Raw genomic sequence first — 16402 nt, forward strand, 5'->3', positions numbered from 1 at the left:
AGAAGAAGAAGAAGAAGAAGAAGAAGAAGAAGAAGAAGAAGAAGAAGAAGAAGAAGAAGAAGAAGAAAAGAAAAGAAGAAGAAGAAGAAGAAGAGAAGAAGAAGAAGAAGAAGAAGAAGAGAAGAGAGAAGAAGGAAGAAGAAGAAGAGGAGGAGGAGGAAGCGGAGGAGGTGGAGGAGGAAGAGGAAGAGGAGGAAAAGGAGGAGGCGGAAGAGGAGGAGAAGACGGAGACGGAGACCGAAACGAAGAAGATGAAGGAATAGGAGTAGAAGGAGAAGGAGAGGGAAAGAGAGAGAGAGGGAGAGGGATAAGGAGGAAACGAAGAAGAAGAAGAAGAAGAAAAAGAAAAAGAAAAAGAAGAAGAAGAAGAAGAAGAAGAAGAAGAAGAAGAAGAAGAAGAAGATATGGTTTCCCGATCTGCACCAGTCGACAAGTTTTCCCCTCTTTCATTTTGTGCTACCTACTAGTCCGTGGGCGCCACCTTTTCAACTCTCTCACTACCAATCTTAGCATTGAAACCCGCAATTAATTAAACGAAATTCATTGCATTAACATAGCCTTTTCCATATGTTGAAAGTTGACGTTTGTTATTGTAAACAAAGTCTTTCAGAAAAAAGGAAATAAAAGTGTTATTTAAATTTAAATTATATAGATACAGATTTAATCCTCGGACTAACTAGGGGAGAAAAATTCCATTGACGTCCGCCAAATGCATACAAACAGTTGTTTGTAATTCTAGATAGACGTCCAGTAAGTCCATTCTATCCAAATAAATAAATGCACTGGTAAGATGGATATCAATTGGGAGAAATTCTGTAAGTTCTTTAGTCAAGCATCTCTTTCAAATTAACATTTTCGCTGTGGATCTTTTGTCAGACGTTTATTTATTCAGTTTGTCAATACATAGTACCACTTTTAAAAACTCTAGAACAAACCTTGATAGATTGGTGAAAGATTATTTTAATTTCCTGAGTAAATCATTGTTTTTGTTCTCCACCGCCATTTTGGCGTTGAGGTTTTGAAAGTTAGTTCTAAGCAGTCTTAGGGGTTATTTTTTCAATGACGGTTAGCGCGATGTCGGAGGATTTTTTGTTCTATTGTGGTTAGCTTTATTAAAGGTTTAGTATTAATTCTAGAGTGTTTTTTTTTATTCATCATCATCCATCGCGGCTTGTACTCTTGAGCGCGTTGCTGGTCAGCTGTGTCCACGTATCACGATCCTTTTCGGTTTGCATGAAGTCTGCGTCGTTTATAAAATCACGTTTGGCCATTCTTAGGTAATTCAAATATGTTATTCTCTGTCTTCCTCTAGCTATCTTTCCTTTGGTCACCCCAGAAGTCATAACCGTCTTTATTCTATCTCTTCAGTATTCTTCATTTGCCCGCACTTCTTCGATCCAATAGTTGTTTGTCCAGCCTAAACTCTTCGTGAGCTGCTCGAATCAAGCATTTCTACAAAATGAAAAAATTGGTCTTGTCGTTGAAATGGATGGACCGTGTGTGGCGAATGTAGCCTCAAGCAGAAGGAAACAGGAAGTAGTCCAGAAAGGAGGAGACTTGAACAACACTGTGTTCACTGTAAGCAGGACAACTGTGTTTTATTTTATTAGAATAAAAACTAGTTTAGTACCAATTTATTCCGGGTGAAATCCGTAATCTATTTGTCTTTATTGTGTAAATGGGCCATTACGTTTTCAGCATTTGTAAGAGAACTCGATAGCATTTTCTTTGGCTACGGTGAAATAATTTCTGTATTCAATAGGCTTCTCAAAATATTTTTAGTTGACGGACACCTTTTCAACTCAAAATATTTCCCAAAAAATCCACAACACGTTGTAATAAAACTTATATCAAAACAAAAATCGTTTTTAGTCTTCAGTTTGAATGTGGTTTTATGTTTGTGGTTGTTAATTCTATCTGTTTAATGAGACGTTGAGTGAAGAAAGAAGTTGAAGTCAAAATGCAGTGACAAAAATTTATAAATTTCGAGTGTAGTCTGCTTAAAAAATATGCTATCTTGATGATGGTTGACTGTAATGAGTTATAAATAGTCTTTTAAAATATATCGAGGGGTTGAATATACGACATCTGAACGCTCCTTAACGACTAAGTAATATTTCTTTTCTTTCTTTTTTTTCAAAATGTCAACCGAAATAAGCCTGGTATAAAGTACCAGATCAATTCATTAAAAAGATCGACCATTTTTTTTCATTATAATAGGGCAAAATATAAAAAAAGGATGTACGAGTCAAAGGCAGCTTGTTTTGAACTCTCGAAAGGAGAGTGTGAGTGTGTGTGTTTTATTTTAAATCGCAATTCCTCCTATTTCTCTTTCCATGATTTATCTCAAAACATTGTGTGGTCATTTTTTTGTTGTGTTCGAATTTTCGCCGGAGTTTGTAGTCGCCACAGGCAGTTTTGACACTTTTTATTGTTAGTTATTATCAGTTTCATATTATCATTCCCACTTCAAACACGATAACTGATTGTTTAATTGTACACGGATCGTACTCATTCCTGTCGTGTTTTTTGTTATTGTTTTTTAATTTAAAAAATGATATTAGTTTAATAGGAAACGCTGGTAAACAAATGTCCTACTCTGTCTGTTTAATTTCTATTGCAAATATGTGTTCTAATTGGCAATACTGGGTTATTGGGATTTATTTTCTCTCAAATTTGATACCAAGAACACCTGTAGAGGAATACAAACTCAAAATTTATAAACTTTTGAAATTCTTAATTTTCTTACAATTTTCCACATTTTCCCGATTCTTTATTTTTCGCTCTCAGTCGACATTTTGATTTTGATGAAACGTCGGAATTTGTCATTTATTCCATTTTGGAGCTTTCTACAAATTTGTTTTTTTTTCCTCCTTTGTAACATTTTCTTGTACACAAATTCAAAAATGGCCAGTTTCGCAAAAGTTGAGGAATCAGATCAGTTACATTTATTATACGATAAAGCAGATCTTGGTGTCATTTTAATGAGAATGCAATATTTTAAGCAGACGATTTAATTATTTGCTGATTGCTATTTACTCTAAAATTGCGCTTGGAGTGTCTAGTAGAATACTACCCTCTAAGGCAAATGGGTTCAATCAAACATGATATGGGCCCCCTATGTCTTTAATGTGTGGCAGAAAGTAGTTTATTTCATATTTGTAATCTATCTGAAAGGCAGCGATTTTACTATCCATTCAATAACATATAAACCAGTATAAAGTCATGCGGCATACCCATAAGGCTCTAAACGACCTGGGGGCGGGGGGAGGGGTGGTAAGTTATTGAGTCCACTAAAGGTCACACTTGCTGGGGTCAAGCGCATGATCCCGTCTAAGAGGGAAGCGCTATTATGCCAAGCAATATAAATATAAATCGGACTCCATAATAACATACCGAAAGACGATTTACAAAAGAAAAAGCATCCTATATGAAAGGAGCAACACATTTTACTGAATCCTCTCGGTTTATCCTCCATGAGAAAGCCAAGGCAAAACCAAAGCAATGCCATTCCCAGACACCAGACAAGTCATGGGAAGTAACTGAATAGATGTTTCATTAGCTTGGCTGGTTGGTTGGTTGATTGAATGTCGATTGCTATTGTGAAATTAACCATAAAATGCAAAGTCAATAGATAGATAAAACACCTGGATTTTCAAAGTTTTAGACTTTTTAATGTACGTTTCATGAAAACATTTTAAAAATAAAATCAAAGAATTCGTGTAACTTAATCCTAATCCTCTGGTATGAATTTTTGAAAATTGAGTTTGTGATTTATTGCTGTATTTCAAATGTTAACACTTTACATAGTATATAATATATATCATAATAACATCATGCAAGGCTTTATCTTTCCCAAGTATTGCAGGGCTTGCAGAATTTGGCCAATATTTGAAATATAACAATTTTTTTTCGTTCATAGACCATAATATATGTTAGGTCCACCTAGCCATTATATAATATCTCTTTTCATACTAGTAGATGCAATTTAAAAAAAATAATTTATAAAATACATTTTGAACGACATAGCATAATCATACTTGTATTATATATGAACTCTTCTTTCACAAGCAATATGCTTCCAGACATTTTGATGATTAAATCATAAACTTGTGTTTTGAAAGACAGATAAGTTGGGGCTACTAAGACAGTCAGTAAAAGAAGAAATGCCGAATCAGTGGTCTGAAAACATATCAAGTAAAATAAACAAACAATATCCAACAATTGTAATCGAATCCTGCCGATATTTATTGCCGACAATTCTGATTGTCAGATTGACACGGTAATTGATTACTACGATTTGCCTTTAGAATTAAGTTCCCCTCTCCTATAACTTCGCTAATAAGCAATCTAGAACTTACTATATTTGAGACACTTATATTATCTATTTTACTGTTTCGATCTTTTCGTTCCAGCTCATTCCCCATCTACTTAGGTAACTCTCTCTCTCTCTCTCTCTCTCTCTCTCTCTCTCTCTCTCTCTCTCTCTCTCTCTCTCTCTCTCTCTGCTGAACACATTATTGAACGAGTATGTTGTACATATTATTAGAGATACATTCAGATACAAGGGTTTCTGACACCTTAGTTGTCGTGCCCTGAAAATAAAAACGACTTCAAATATCGATTGATTATTATGACTCCCATCTTGTCAAAGAGACTCAAACCTTGGACTTCCTTGAATTCTTCCTTGAAGTCACAGGTCTGTGAGTTTTTTGCAAGATGAGGTTCATTTTAATCGAATGATAATTGAAGGACTAATTATATGGCCATAATTCTAAAATCATGCAGTTTCCTTTTAAAGACTACTACAGTGTTCCTTCAATGTTTCAACATTGTGTTTCCATCGCTCCAGACTGGCTACTTATTTACATCCTCCTAGGTTCCTTACTTCCTGCAATGCAAAAAAAAAAAAAATTAAAGAAATTCGTATTTATTATCATCGTCATCAAAACATAATAATAATAATAATAATGATAATAATAATAATATTATTAATAATAATAATATAATAATAATAATAATAATAATAATAATAATAATAAAATAAATAATAATAATAATAATAATAATAAAAATAATAATAATAATAATAATAATAATAATAATAATAATAATAATAATAATAATAATAATAATAATAATAATAATAATAACGTTGTACTTCTGGGTAGTCATGTTTGAAATCTGATAGCCCTATTTTATTCCAAAGTGCACTATAGTATAACATTATGAATGGGTGAAAGTTGAAAGGTTGCGGCAGGCAGCGTCCATTGATCTCTCCACAACTGCCGTACTCTGGAATAACCCACATTAAAAATTTGGCCTGAAAACTCATCCTTCAAATATCATTTGATTTAAATGACGCTCGTCTTGGCAAAACCTCTCGAAAATGGGACTTCGCGAAGTCCGAGGTTTAAGAGCTTTTGCCAAGATCATGGTCTTTTAATCTGATCGATATTTGAAGGACGAATTTTCTGGCCAAATTAAAATAATATGGGTCATTCCAGAGTAAGGAGTATAGTAAAGTACTTTTGTAGTCTGTTTAAAACCCGACACTTTGCCTAATTACCAAATCACGCTAATATATTAAAAGTACTTTTTCACAGTCATTTTGAAACCTCCATAGTACCAAAGCACACTATAGAATAACACTTACCGGAATCCTTGAATCCAGAGGAAAGTAGAAAAGATCAACGGAATCCAAGACCGCATAGGTCTACCAGCTGCTGAACCCATACCCATTCCAATTTCTAGAAATCCAAAAGTAAATACACGTAAGATTAATAAATATTGATCTCTGGCATTTCAATAATGCATTTCTATGGTTTGACTCATTGTGTTTCGGCTATTCCTGAAGCAGTCAATATGTAACCTACTTTCCGTTTTTAAGGTACAAGTTGCCTGTTAGGCGAGCTTTTAGTACTATTGCAATCTGTGGCAAGTGTTCATTCACACCTAAGTGGATGAAGTGATTTGTGAAAGGCCCCGATTCAAGAAATAAAGTCATGCCATAATGATCTCTCTTTTGGAAACTAGCTCTGCTCATTTTATATGTTGATTTTATTACCAGTAACGACACCGTCGTGATAAAAATTCAACGCAACAAAGTATCCATTCTCTCGGTTGTCGCAGATAATGTCTAACAAATATTACCAGATATTTTTGAGCTGACTGCATGAGTTATAAATCTGTTATGAGGTTCTGTGGTTTCGTACTCGCCATCGAATCAGAAGGTCTTGGGTTCGAGTCCTGTTCTGAGATACGGATATATGAGTCTTTGGAGTCATGGGTCAGGTGAAAAATGAATATCTGGACGTTAACAGCATTATCTCTGTCTGTAAATTTGTCCCGGTCGTGGGTAGCTCATACGGTAGAGTCACGATCTCCCCGGCCAGGCGGAGTTTTCATACCAGTAAGGTCGCGTGTTCGAGCCCCCATCGCCGCCGCGAAGTTTTTATTCTCTGTTGCCTTCTGGTACTTTCCTAGCCCCTTTATTACTTTATTTCTTGTTATTATCAACATAAGTGCCTGCTCCACTCAATTTTCTGAATATCCAATTAATCTGCTCAAAGAGCTTCACAAGAAATCCCTACCTAACAGCAACACGAAACATGTAGGACTGTACGACGATATTAAATTATTTTCGGCATGGACATAGCTTTCATTCATTTTACAGCTGAGTTCATTAAGTATAGATCAGTTACCCAAAGACACGACTTTATTTAGCTCAGAGCAGGGCTTGAACCCGGGACCTACCGTTTCTTTTTCAATGGGCTTAGCCTTGCATAGCCATAGCGAGATCCGAACCATTGTTCTATCGGTTAGAAGACAGGTGTCGTACCACTAGACTATAAAGCTGAGTAACTACTGAGATAACGATTCGTGTTGAGTCTACTATTTACAATTAAAATGAACAATTATATGGATATTTTTGCAGGGCATTCCCATGGACTTTCCCATTGCCATGTTCAATGCGCTTCACGATATTTCAAAACTTTCTATATCATTACGGAACAATTATTTATTATTGTGCAATGGATAATCTTGGCTCGGGAGGCTCAGTGGTACGATTTCTCGTCATAATAGTCAAGCAAAGTTAAGTTGAGTCAATGACCGGTTGACTGGCAATGATTTTAGACAAAACAGTCCTGACATTTAGTCCTTGAGAAAGGCACTTGACGCACACTACCCCATCGACTCTTGTGTCATTGGGTATTTTGGCTATAGACAGCAAAGGATGTTGTAAGATTACAAAAAGGACGCCTTACAGACGGTATGTTCAATATGAATTTTTTTATAATGGTACCATATGGCCTGCTGGGGGAATACGATGAAACAATGTAAAGCGCATTGAGCATGGTATATCCGTGAATATTAGCTATATAAATGTTCATACGTATTTATTTACATCTTCAAATAATACATTAGCCGTGCAATGAAACGTTCAAAACCAGATAAATACGCAGTGGTGAACTATCGTGATAATATGCCATTATATCGGATCAAGGTATAGATAGTACGCGCTTGGCTAAGAAGCTCATAACATTGCCATCCGGAAGTATAATGGACCAACACACAAAACTGTGTGTATCCATGAACGTTTATAGTCGGGTTAAAACAGTTCAGTGAGCATTACTCATAATTGCGGATGGCAAAAAACAATAACAAAGACCTGAGTGACGTCATCTTCGAACTATCTATATGATAAATGTTTACCTGAATTAGAAACATCACGATTTGTTCTTAAAGGTCAATTTTCGTAGCCACGATATTATAGAGCGAATTCATTTGAAATCAATCTATTCTTTGTTATTTTTTTAAATCGCCAGTTGGTAATAATAATAATAATAATAATAATAATAATAATAATAATAATAATAATAATAATAATAATAATAATAATAATAATAATAATAATAATAATTTTTTTTAAATATAATAATAATAATAATAATAATAATAATAATAATAATAATAATAATCATCATCATCATCATCATAATAATAATAATAATAATAATAATAATAATAATAATAATAATAATAATAATAATAATAATAATAATAATAATAATAATAATAATAATAATAATAATAATGATAAACAAACTTTCTAACCGTGGGTTGACTTGAAGTTGAATGGAAAGGTATGGGAAACTCCGCCCATGCTTTCCGCTTGAAATAGGTAATGACCGCTTTTGGCGTCTGCAGGTAAAAAGATACGGAGGGTACCGAGAGGAGGATCTTCCATTGAGTGAGTCACGGAGAATTTGGTAGGTTTCCCATCCCTTGTCAGACTGAAAGTGTCTTTGTTGGGAGTTCCGATTATCTTCAAGGCAAGGTTTGGATAACAAGGCTCAAACTCAATGGTTTCATTGATGAGAGATGTGTTTAAGATTTGGAACTTGGCTGAAAAAGACAGGGTCGAAACAATAAATCAACAAAAGAGATAAAACATGATTTTCATGGGTTTTTTCTTCAAATAATTAACAATAATAAGTGAGCCAATGATAGATGATGCTTTCATGTTTCCAAGATGACCTTTTCATTCGAACAGTTCTATGTCTGCATGAGGATGTTAGTTCGTTTCTTCTGTTGAGTGTTGCCATGTTTGGTTTTGTGATGATGAAGAATTTTTCTTCCAAGCAGAGGTCATCATCACAAAACCGAATATGGCAACACTCAACAGAAGAAACGAACTAATATCCTCATGCAGACATAGAAACAAACACCTTTTATGTAATTACGAACCTCCATAAACACGAATCTAGAAAAATACAAAAAACACAACAATCTACTTTCACTTCCACTTCCTGATGAGAGCAACGCCCGATAACAATGTTGTAGAAGTCAAACAATCTTAATTATCTTTCAAATGGGTATATAATATATATATATATATTATATATATATATATATGTTATATATATATTTATATATATATATATATATATATATATATATTTATATATAATTGTTCCATTTTTCCCAAAGCGTTTGAACTTTTAGACGGATTCCAAACCGGTTTGACATATTTGTAAGTAATAGAGATTGGTGGTTTCTTCTCTCTACAACAAACAAATTGTAAACTCCAAAGCATTTCCAGAAAGGCCAAATATTCCCCTTTAGCTGCGTATAAGGTTATTTAAGCAATTGTTGACGAAAGCCGACTGTCGCGACATGTCAATAGAGATCGGTTGCAAATGGCATTCATCTCTCGTCAACCGAAATCTAATGATTTGTGATGAAACAAAAATGTTATACCATCTTAAAGGCGCGTTACTGGCAAGACCTGAATGTAGCCCAATTCTTATTCTTTAGAGCGTTTGTATACGTCACTATACCGTCAGCTTTCCGTACACCATATAGATAGTCCCAATTAACATTTATTATTGTAAGGTAGGTCTAATCTTTAATCGCCATGCCACTGTACAGCCCTAGCGACAATAGGCCAAAATGACGGTCCGTATACGTAAACGTTTAAGAGGGTCTGGTCTACCAATATATCAAATGAATTGAAGCAGTTGTGTTATTTTAGAAAATAAATAGCCTAAAACACTGCTCGAACTATACTTTTAAGCAGATTTTAACCCAAAAAAACACACACAAAAAAAAACAACAAAACTATCAGGTCTGTAATGGTTGCGCTAATTACAGGACTAAACCCTTCAAATAATCATTAGAATGCCCCAAGAACTATATAGACAAAGAAATTTAAAGCAATTTATAAACCGAAGGGTTTTACTGGGATTTTCTAAAAACCGGCCTCGCGGTTTTTGTACAGCTTGCGGCGCAATATTAGGGGCACTTTTCTGATTTGCATTGATAAATTTTTTCATTCTTTTTAAAAAATTCGGATATGACCTTTCATTTAAGTTAAATAAAGGTCATATCCGAATTATTTACTTTTTTGTCATAGCAATTTCATTGACAGCAATTTTTTAATTGTAATTTTGTTAACCCAACATTGTGCCTATTTCAAAATCAGCATAATTTCTGTCAAACTTTGTCATTTTGTCCCATAATTTTGCATAGCTTTGAGTTTGAAATTGCGTAATTCCACGGGGATATTTTATTACATGGGTTGCATGTAGTTAGTTGTTAGGTGTGATACAACATATTTAGAAACCTGCAAAATATTTGCATAATTTTTGCAAAATTTACTTAATTTCTTCTGCAAATTTCATCATTTTCTCTGCAAAATTTTGAAATATTATTTACAAAAACCGCGGGGTCGGTAAGACACACGACGCATGCATTCAAAATATTTTTTCTATACACAATAGTCCAAATCAATGCAAGCTGTCTCAATGGAAACAGCGTCATCTTGAATTTTTTAAAATTATTTCAAGTTTAGTCCAAATCCATTACATTGATAGATCAAAACCAAAATCTAAAATATAGTAGCAATTGTTTTGTTTTTGTTTTGCTGTTTTATGGAAAAGAATGAATATTTTTCTGTTTAAAAAAATATGTTGCTGGTTACAAATTGCATCTAATCATGATATTATTTTTAATAAAAAAATGAGGTGAGATCAATGTATGATACCGACCTTTTTTAACGTCCAAAACAAATTTGTACTCATCTGATCCTATTTTGTTGCCGACTTCGAAGATGTAGTCACCACTGTCACTGAACTTCAACATAGGCATCTTGAGAGTCACACCAAAAGTGGGGAAAGGTTTACCCTTGTCTATCTTTACTGAATAATTAGTCGTCGGCACGATTTGTTTCTTTCTCATCAGCATGAAACGAGTTGGCATGGGCTCCCCGTAGACGACAATGGAAGTGGTAAATTCTCCTAGATCCTTTACACGGAACGTTTGCACTTTTTCTTCATCTAGTACCTTTATTTTCGCTGAAATATGGTGATTTGTCTTTAAGATGTTTGTCTGGTTTAATAAAATCAACGCACTAACAAAGAGTATGAGAATGTATATTTTGTTCTACAATGAGGAAATGATTTTCAAAATATGCCGAGTGACGTCTCTATCTCTCTGTCTGTCTGTCTGTCTGTCTGTCTCTCTCTCTCTCTCTCTCTCTCTCTCTGTGTGTGTGTGTGTGTGTGTGTCTCTCTCTCTGTCTCTCTCTTTATATATCTCTCTCTGTCTCTCTCTCTTGTCTCTCTCTATCTCTCTCTCTCTCTCTCTCTATCTATCTATCTATCTCTTGGTCTACAAGGGTAGACTGAAAATCCTTGATGCCGCTCTTGAATTTTCAAAACAATGATAGATATGACATTGACACAGATATCAAAACAAAGTTTAGTATATTTCCGTTAAATTTCAGCATAGTCACCGTACCAAACCACACAGAACCGCCAATGTATATTTTGATCTATGAGAAAATGACTGTCAAAAGCCTGCTGAGTCACAGCTAGATTGAAAACGAGATAATTCTCTCGTATAATCTATTAGACACTCCAACACGAAACATACGATCTTTGAATACAATCATGGTATTGTTCTATAAAGTAAAAAAAGACAAAGTATTTCCTCTTTAACACACTACACAAATGATAGAGATATCGATTTTCTCTGAAAGAATAAAAAGAAACTCAGTAGTTTTTAAAAGTCATATCATAATATAACATTAAGAATTACACCATGGAGTCTCATAAAAATTATTGCAATGAGTCCGAAATTCCCTCTAATATAGAACTAATATTATCATTCATGTCGCCTATCAGGTGTCCTTTTTTACATTATCAACATTTTGACTGACTGATGCTATTACAGATAACAAGGTTTTAATTTCAACTGGAGTCGAACTATGAAATGTGTGTTAATGCCTATCACAATAAATGGACTGAAGGCATTATTATTATTATTATTATTATTATTATTATTATTATTATTATTATTATTATTATTATTATTATTATTATTATTATTATTATTATTATTATTATTATTATTATTATTATTATTATTATTATTATTATTATCATTATCATTATCATTATTATTATTATTATTATTATTATTATTATTATTATTATTATTATTATTATTATTATTATTATTATTATTATTATTATTATTATTATTATTTATTATTATTATTATTATTATTATTATTTTATTCTTCTTCTTCTTCTTCTTCTTCTTCTTCTTCTTCTTATTATTATTATTATTATTATTATTATTATTATTATTATTATTATTATTATTATATTATTATTATTATTATTATTATTATTATTATTATTATTATTATTTATTATTATTATTATATTATATCTTATCTTATCTTATTAAAGGCTTAATAGGAATTATCCTTTAAATGGCTTATACAATAGTTTATAATTACATAATCTCTTATAGCTTGTATTGTATCATTTACAGACAGTTTTACACCACTTTGAATGTCAGGAAAAATGTACCAATCGAAAAGTACAATCGTAGAATACTGGTAATTGAAAACCGGTCAAGATCAAATGAATCATATATGTACAAAGTTCATAGTAGAATGAAATATTAATGACAAAAATAACTATGAAAGCAACAACGATAATAAAGCATACATTAGTCTCTGATAAATTATGATTTTACATTGTTTCAGATGTCCTGCATTTTACTGGTCAACATTTACAAACCAGTCTACAAAATCATGAAATTAATGGAAACAGTTATATTCCAATGACAATTTAAAGTTTAAAAGATAAATAAATAAATGGATAAATAACTACAGAAACAAAGAAACAAATAAATGAATAGATAAATAAATAATTAAATAAAAATTAATAAGATCAAATTAAATTTATAAATTAATCAATTAATGAATCTATCATCATTATTATTGTCACTACCATCATCACCATCATCACCATCACCACCACCATAACTAGCATCACCACCACCACCATCACCATCATCATCATCATCATCATCATCATCATCATCATCATCATCATCATCATCATCATCATCATCATCATCATCATCATCATCCTCACCATCATCATCACCATCACCATCTCCATCGCCATTACCACCATCACCACCATCACCCTCGCTATCAATAGTATTTTTTAAAAACAGTGGTAAAATAGAACATAACATATTAGTCGTACTTAAATCTCAGAGACTTTAACTCCCTGTCAACCAAGATTTTAAACTGATTCAAAGAACATGCATTTTTTGTGTTGAAACAGAGACTATTCCATGTTTTCACTATACGTATAATAAATGAGTTCTGTCTTATTTTGGTCTGAAATCTTCGAATATATATTTTATATTTCTCGCCTCTCGTATACGTAATCTTGGAAAATGTAAACAAAATTTATGGATTTATATCATTTATATTATGTATCACCTTGTAGAGCTGAATTAAGTCTCACCTAATTCTTCTGTATTTGAGACTAAGTAGATCGAGGAATGCTAAACGTTCGTCATATGTCATGTTCTCAAGCCCGGGAAGCAATTTTGTTGCTCGTCTTTGAATATTCTCAACACCTATTGACTGCCTTAGATATATTGGGCTCCAAACATTGTTCCCGTACTCAAGAACAGGTCTTATGATTGTTTTAAATAACGAAAGAAACATGTTATTATCCAAATAAGTAAAACTCCTGTAAATGATTCCCAACATGCGATTAGCTTTAGTGCAATCATTAATATGAACATCATAGTTCAAATGTGGGTCAAAACAACACCTAGATCCCTTTCAAAATTTGTATCAGGCAAAAAAATTGAATTAGAGATATCCGAGTAATAGATGTGATTAGGATTTTTCTTTCCAATATGCAATACCTTGCACTTGTTGATATTAGATTTTAATTGCCACTTCCTTGACCATCCAAATAGAGAATTAATATCATTCTGAATGATATCATGCTGATCAGATTCATTATAAATTTTAGTTTCATCTGCAAACAATCTACATTTTGATATAATGTTATTTGGTAGGTCGTTGAAATATATAATAAAAAGTATTGGACCCAAGACACATCCCTGTGGTACTCCACTGGTCACACATTTAAAAACTTGACATTATTATTATTATTATTATTATTATTATTATTATTATTATTATTATTATTATTATTATTATTATTATTATTATTATTATTATTATTATTGTTGTTGTTGTTGTTGTTGGTGTGGTGATGTTGTTTATAATTATTAATATTATTATTATTGTGTATTATTTTATTATTATTATTATATTATTATTATTATTATTATTATTATTATTATTATTATTATTATTATTATTATTATTATTTATTATTATTATTATTAATATTATTATTATTATTATTATTATTTTTAAAAATTATGCCTTTTGCGCCACGATATCATAATACATCGTCGCCTAGGCATTCCACGAAGGAATATAGATAATTCATCAAACAAGATGTCTGATGTCAACAGGAATCACCTATTTTTACAAGTGAGCAAATTGGGGGTTAATAATCTTGCTCAAGGAAAAAAACGAGTGCCTGAAGCAGGGCTCGAACCCGGGTCATCTGGATCACAGTGCAATGCCTTAACCACTCGGCCACTTCGCCCCCATTATTATTATTATTATTATTATTATTATTATTATTATTATTATTATTATTATTATTATTATTATTATTATTATTATTATTATCATTATTATTATTGATATATCATGATCATCATTATCATCACCGTTGTTTCACAAACATGAGCGTTTGAAAGACGTAATACCAACGATCGTAATTATTGTGTTCTTGATCGTAATAGCGTTCTCCTCGACGTCCCAAGTAAACAGAAACACGGGACATATAGGACGATCCATGCAGCTAGGCTAGTAAATCGCTATGGCATAATTATATCTTAGACAGGGACGACATAGTTTCGAACCAGATACCCATATTATAAGTGATTACGATGTGGAAAATATGAATAAATGGTCTTTTCCAAAGACTTAATTTTACTCCACCTATCGTAGTATCCGAACCTTCAAAACCTATAAGTATCTATCCAATTTTCATAACATAATTTAACCACACTACTTACATTTAAATGAAAACCGCGCTGAAACAAAACTGCTCTTACATAAGCTTCTCGTATTAGAGAAGCACACACACTCGCAACCTCCGAAGCGCATCCAATACAGGAAAGTAAAACTTAACTTCACGTTCCCCAAGCCTCTAACCATGTTTGGATGAGGGCAAGTGAGCATCAGAGGAAGAGTCCCAGATATTTTTCCTTCTGCGGCACAGCGAACCTTGAGTTCAGACTCTTTGCTAACAGTCAAATTACTGGTACCGGTCATACGTTGACCGTTAATGTCCAAGATTAATTTGATTTCGGGTACTGAAAGAAATAAAAGACAAATTTAAGTTCCTCTCGGGCATCATGAATCATCAAACAAACTAATCTTTTTAAAACTTTATAATAATAATAATAATAATAATAATAATAATAATAATAATAATAATAATAATAATAATAATAATAATGATAATAATAATAATAATAATAATAATAATGATAATAATAATAATAATAATAATAATAATAATAATAATAATAATAATAATTATTATTATTATTATTATTATTATTATTATTATTATTATTATTATTATTATTATTATTATTATTATACTTTCTTCATCCAAAAAAATGGAAATTCGATTACAGACGTGGCATGCATAAAAATGTATAAACACAAAGTTGAGAATCTATGGCGACAATGTATATATATATATATATATATATATATATATATATATATATATATATATATATATATATATATATATATATATATATAAATATATATATATATATATATATTTATATATATATATATATATATATATATATATATATATATATATATATCCTTTCTTTAAAAAATATAGCATTGTGGACAACATTGTGCTTATTTGAGTCAATAAAAAAAATGATACGGCGCACAACTCTACTGAAAGATTTGAAAATTAGAAATGTATTTTTACAGATGGATAAACAGATAACTTGATTTCCTTTTATGATTTAAAGTCAGTTTGAAAGTTCGTTGAGTCAAACAGATATCATAAAATACGTACCGAAGACACTAACACTCTCGAAAACAACCAATCTGGACACTGTAAAAAGTTGTCAGTTTGGCGTTTTTACGCAAATCCTTGCATTCTAAATAATGTATTCACTTAATTACTTTACAGAATTCAGATCTACACTAAGATTTCAACAGTTTTCATCTATATATGACATCAAGTATTGTTATTGTCCCTATGATGCTTTCAGTGTTATGGTTTCGTGTGGATAATACCCAGGTTTAATTTCTTTGGTAATAAATTAAAAAATAATAATAATAATCTAAAAAATCGAAATTTAAAACCAGAAAATAGAAGATGCATTGAAGGTAAAATATCAGGTTTTAGAAAGACCTTATTAAATGTTATGAACAGTCAGG

General features: G+C 31.8%; 2 protein-coding genes across 2 annotated transcripts in view; both read right to left on the bottom strand.

The window, feature by feature from the left end:
• Positions 1–1343, bottom strand: part of LOC144959240 (uncharacterized) — a 6782-nt gene extending 5439 nt beyond the window's left edge. Inside the window, exon 1 of the mRNA XM_078891780.1 lies at positions 1178–1343. Within this exon, the coding sequence (XP_078747906.1) occupies positions 1178–1343 (166 nt within the window). The remainder of the gene's footprint in view (positions 1–1177) is intronic.
• LOC144959083 (uncharacterized) overlaps positions 1–16402 on the bottom strand; it is a 107873-nt gene that overhangs the window by 57635 nt on the left and 33836 nt on the right. Inside the window, exons 5-9 of the mRNA XM_078891461.1 lie at positions 14995–15294; positions 10554–10859; positions 8119–8409; positions 5657–5750; positions 4610–4891 (exon numbers count right to left, since the gene is read on the bottom strand). Coding sequence (XP_078747587.1) covers positions 4885–4891; positions 5657–5750; positions 8119–8409; positions 10554–10859; positions 14995–15294 — 998 coding nt within the window. The 3' untranslated portion in view covers positions 4610–4884. The remainder of the gene's footprint in view (positions 1–4609; positions 4892–5656; positions 5751–8118; positions 8410–10553; positions 10860–14994; positions 15295–16402) is intronic.

Source organism: Berghia stephanieae, chromosome 13 (genome assembly GCF_034508935.2).
Source record: "Berghia stephanieae isolate SIO BIC M18660-M18661 chromosome 13, UCSD_Bste_1.3, whole genome shotgun sequence".
NCBI classification, from domain to species: domain Eukaryota; kingdom Metazoa; phylum Mollusca; class Gastropoda; order Nudibranchia; family Aeolidiidae; genus Berghia; species Berghia stephanieae.